The sequence below is a fragment of the Pecten maximus genome, chromosome 7 (genome assembly GCF_902652985.1).
Source record: "Pecten maximus chromosome 7, xPecMax1.1, whole genome shotgun sequence".
Lineage (NCBI taxonomy): Eukaryota > Metazoa > Mollusca > Bivalvia > Pectinida > Pectinidae > Pecten > Pecten maximus.
This window is the reverse complement of record NC_047021.1, coordinates 35584371-35589881: the sequence shown is the minus strand read 5'-3', so window position 1 is coordinate 35589881 and position 5511 is coordinate 35584371. Positions and strand designations below refer to the sequence as shown.

General features: G+C 35.2%; 1 protein-coding gene across 1 annotated transcript; it reads left to right on the top strand.

Moving 5' to 3' along the window:
- Positions 1-391: 391 nt before the first annotated feature.
- On the top strand, positions 392-3916 carry LOC117330706. The gene has a single exon (XM_033889160.1). The coding sequence runs from the start codon at positions 1118-1120 to the stop codon at positions 2756-2758; it is 1641 nt and encodes a 546-aa protein (XP_033745051.1). The 5' UTR covers positions 392-1117; the 3' UTR covers positions 2759-3916.
- Positions 3917-5511: the final 1595 nt, after the last annotated feature.

The window sequence follows — 5511 nt, the reverse complement described above, 5'->3', positions numbered from 1 at the left end:
AAATCAAATATATCGCGTATATATACGACTTGTGGTGTTTTTATAAGAGATCGTAATGTTCAACCTCTTTAAACAACATACATTTTCTCTATTGTGACATTTAGACTTCCAGGCTTTTAATCATAATATCAGCTATGTACATGCGGGATCAATTTACAGAGTATAAATATGTCTATTGAGCGTGTGCGGAATATGAAAACAATACAACATGTTTTCATTGTGGATATACAAAAGTAGAACAAGAAGGGATCAATAATTTGGAAATAACTTTAGATACAAAGAAAACTGCAGAACAGCGCCTGGGTATATCTGTTTCAAAGTGTACCAAAGGTCGACTTACATCAAAATATTGTTTCATAAGATAATTACCTTCCATGTTAATAGAGATCGACAGCGGATTAATATTTTTCCAGAGGTGTTCATGTAAAATGTGGGGACAACATGATTTAACATTGTGGATGTATCGAAGAACAATGCATACACCTAACTGGTCACGAAACAATAACAAACATTCTGGCGCAGACTAGCTAGTGACATTATAGAAATGTGGGTATATAAAGGTAGGTTATAAAGCCGATACACATCTGAATTACCTGAGCGGAAGCCTATACATGGACGCTGTTAACTTGCCCATACAGGTTTTCCTATACTGAATGTAGGTATATATATATACATATATTCTGTATATGTACAGAAAGTGTAAACGTATATTGACAAACGACGCAAGATCAAATTAACCGGTAAGCACGAGGATAGATCCATGCCACCCGTTCATGTATGTATATGTATGTATATATTGGCTGTAGTATGGATCGAGAGAGTGAAAGGATTGTGCACCTGCTGTTATTTGATGGATTTAACTATAAGCCTGCCCTACAAATACCTTACCTACACTGCCAAACCTAACTTTGGACTAATCGTATAATAACGGATCAGCGGGTTGAGAAACGAAGTGCAAAAGGTTAAAGTATTGGATTTATTTGACTTTGAAAGGATTGGAGTTCAGAGATTTGTTATTCTACACAAGTTAATATTACTAGTGTGAGGATGGCCCTCGTTCTCTTGGAGGTTAAATGTGATTTCTGACTGTTTATATATATATATATTATTCTACAAGATGGCTAACGAAGAGGAGGATACCCTCGGACCACTTTCGATGGTTTGGAAAGCTAAATGTCCAAACGATGTTCCGGTCAAGACACTTCAAACCTGGCAGCATATTGACGAGGAAATTGAAGATGTTTTTCACATGCAGACATCGATGACGACTGAACCAAGGTATTTAGATTATAAAAGTGATGAAGGTTTCGATCTTAGTAACAATGATGATTCGTTTCTCAGTAATCAAATCGGCTTTACAAATGGCAAAGACGATGAATCGTCTTCAAAGTTCGATGAAAATACCGCGGAATCAAATGATAGTAACTATTCAAGCGAGATGGACTTGAGTTATGATTCCGCCATGCCAGACAATCAAGATATTATTTTAGATGTTCACAAATTATCATTAGATGAAGAGGATGTAATTAAACCAGTGCATCACACAGAAAAATATATAGAACGACCTTTGAACTCGATAGAGGTCACGCGGCGCCAGATTGTTCCTATACGACCCCATATTCGCACACAAAGCTGTCCAAATCCAGCGGAATTAGAATCTCCAAGGAACCGTAGTCTTAATTCTTCAGTGACGTCACAGGATATTACGTCACGCGGTGAAACATCCACGGAAGCTATCAAACTGCGTGATGTTACTCGTGCAGCACGATCGTTTTCACGTCCCTTGGTGAGAGGAAAGGCAGAGGACCACGACTTGAATGAAGATGTAGAATGCAAAACTTACAAATTTATTTCCGTCAATGTGCCAAAGATCCCTCCACCACCAACACCCCAGGATGACGAGGAAACTATTAAACCAAAGAACGAGTTCCAAATACTTACGGACATTACAGCATTGACCAGAAAGGCGACAAGACCTAAGGTCAAAGACTTAGACTTCAAACCAAAATCCACTTTAAAACGATCAAAATCTGTGTTACAAGTTTCATCCCCCACGGTGCCTGCTTTGTCACCAACAGGTGACCGATCACCAATGTCAAGAAGTCGTAGCTCTTCCACTACCTCTCCTTCCGATTATATGTCGTACGCGTTTACGTATCAGAATGACGAAGATGCCTGTTTTAAGTGTGGTAAAACAGTGTACCAGCTCGATAAAGTAGGCCCTATCAGGAAGGTTCTTTTTCATAAGCAGTGTTTCCGATGTTGTACATGTGGTTCTGCACTGACTGTTAAAAACTACTTCCAAAATTTCAGCGATAAAACTGACAAAAAAGTGTATTGCAGAAACCATAAACCAAGTGAAGGGAAAGGATCGGTCAATCTAGATGATCGAAGTCTAAATATCATACTGAATCATCCAAAACTTGATACCCATAATAACACAATTATCAGAGGACCAGAAGAGGACAAATCCAAAGCAAATCCACACGGTTTCCGTGGAGCAGCCTCCATGCCAAAGCTTGATGTTGTATGTAAACAATGGGATGAGGTAAACAGAAGTTTTATGGACAGATTAGAGGAAACTTCACCACGTGGGCGACATGATGTTCTAAAATTAAGCCCGTCTGAAGCTCGGTCTGTGTGGTCAAGGTCGGCCATGGGGGCTGCATCTCTGGATTTTGGAACTCCTAACCCACGTAGGAATATCCATCATTTTTACCAGAGCTCGACATCAAATTCAACCTGGAATTATATGTGATAGTGTGTATTCGTAATACAGAACGTCAATGGAGACAGCAGAAATGTAATAATTTTAGCACAAATGTTTTATTTGAGCTGAAACAGCTCAGGATATAGAGTTGAAGTGCATTATCACAAAATATATGCAACTAACGGAACTTCCATTTTGATGTACTATTATAACGAAGGAAAGCAATCATGATATTGGCAACTGTGAATCCTAAGGAGATCATTTGGTCCACAAATGTTTTTCATCAGTGTATAGCAAGAGATTTAGCAAAGTGCATTAGGATAGACGTCCTGTAACATAGACGCATATATGGTAATATGAAACTATCACTGGCATATACGGGCGTATATCAGCCTTTAGTGACGACTTGAAATCAGATTAAGGTTCAGAAAAATGTTTCACCACATTAAAGGTATCTGTCAATTTAAAGGTCAATTTTAAGACATTCCTACTTTATCTTAAGCTTAAAATGATTTGCATTTGATTTATTATTATTATTGTCAATGTATTGGTGATAAAATTTCAGAAAATATCGGATATTCAGCAATATTAGAAAAGGGCCATTTTCCTCAATACTCATTGGCTTAACATAGTCACGTGGAGGTTATTTTTGTCATATCAACCTGATGTTTCTTTTTGTTTTTTGGAAACACCGCGACAGGAATGTGCTGATGACGTCATAATGTCCCAATGCATATTTCCTGCTATCGAAATCAATATAATGCAATATCATCCTTTTGGAAACATGTTTCATGTCAAATATTAGAAATTAAGGACCTTCGATCTTGGTTAATATTTGATTCTACAAGGTCGGTATCAAACTATAGTGGCCTTACCGAAGGTCCATGCCTAATAAATATGATGGATATATTCATTTTTTATTGATTTAAGTGGTTGATAAATACCTTAAGGCAAATTAGAATTAAATTATCTAATTAGTTATTTTAGTGTAACTTAATATACCTTAGAATATACCCGTTATTTAATTTTTGAATATTGGTTTACCTTGAAAGGCATTTAATGTTCCTATTATACATAGGACCTGCTTGACGCGGTCAAACATACTGGAAACCATTATGTAACACTACCTAAGGATCTGTTGTTTGATTTAAATTTGTACTCTAATAGAGGACTTTTAATAAATCTCAATAAAGCTGTATGTTATTGGCACAGTGTTAAGGAGAGTGGTTTGAACATGCCTTTGAGGAGTCTTTGAGACTTAGCATTGTCAGCTTGACAAGTTGAAGAAAAAATCATAATATATGTACAGTGTATATAATTTTTCTTAAAGCCTACCAAACTTTTTCGGACTGGACCTATAAAATAAACTGTAATAACTAATTTATTTCAAATAAAACTTTTTAGCTATTTAATACCGAATCCATCTCAATAGGAAGCAACATAAGACATCCATTTATAAGATTTAAACTGGTTTATGAAAAGAGTATAGCAGCATGATGTTTATTTGCTACCAAATGCTTGTTTTTTTATGCCATCGACTTTTCATCGGCTATTAAAACATTTTCAGTGTCCCCTTAGGAAGACAATTCTCAGAACATTTCGCATAGCACTGCAAACGGCATTGAGAATAGAAATCGCCATTGAGTTTTTTGTTGTCCCGTTACGTTGGAATACATACTGGAAAATTCTAATATATATACGCCATTTTTTAAGATATTCTATTTTGCAATATACATAATCATTTAAGCATTGATGTCATTTTTTTAGTTTCATCGGGGTATGAAACAAATTTTGTTTGCAAACTGTATGAATCCGCGTAGCGGATTCTTACAGAAGTTTTGCAAACAAAATTTGTTTCATACCCCGATGAAACTAAAAAAAATTGACATCAACGCTTATAATTAATTTTTGAAAATGATTTTCTAATTTAAAACATGTTTTATGTACAATTTTACTGGTTTTAAATGGGATTATTTTTCTCAAATCAATACGCAACGTCAATTGTCGTATTGTGACGTCACATTTTTCGCACCATTCTCGGAATTTCTTTCATAGAAGAATGAAAAGAATTTTTCGACCAATCACATTTGAGTATTTACCGTGACAACAAAGAAAAATTAATTATATAGATATATTTATTATACACTGTACATTTGGAAAATAGTTAGATGAGTGTCGAGGTAATACTTAACATAACACTATAAATAGAGTTGTATATTTTTATATAATCTACTGATTTAATTTGTCATTCCTAAGCAAACACAAAGTTCAAAACCTGTATCACTTTATTGTCATAATTACTTATTTTGGAGGGCTGGGTGTTCCGGTCTGATCGTCTTTGATAAATGAGGTTGCATAGTCAATAAATATGAATTTTAAAACCACACGATAAGACTTGGAAGCTACTTGAAACATACTTATGACGTCTACTGTAAACGTATTTATGTGTAACATTCCATGGTTGTTATAAAGTCGGTACATAACGAATTTAATCAATACCTCACCATATCAATATGACTTGATACATTCATTTAACCCTTCCTGTACCTTTTTATTTACATCATAAATTATGTATCTACGTATGTAGTGGTCTGTATCTCAGTACGTATACTTTATACAACGATTTTTTTTTGTGATATCGGTTTACAGCTAAAGCCCTATAAATCCAGCTACAGACTGTCCTGTTACAAATGTACATTGCCACTGACTAATAAAACTGAAGTAATGGTGTTTTGTATATTGAAATGTCCTGTACCGAGAATATACTGTTATATAGCAATTAATATCAGTGAATATTGATT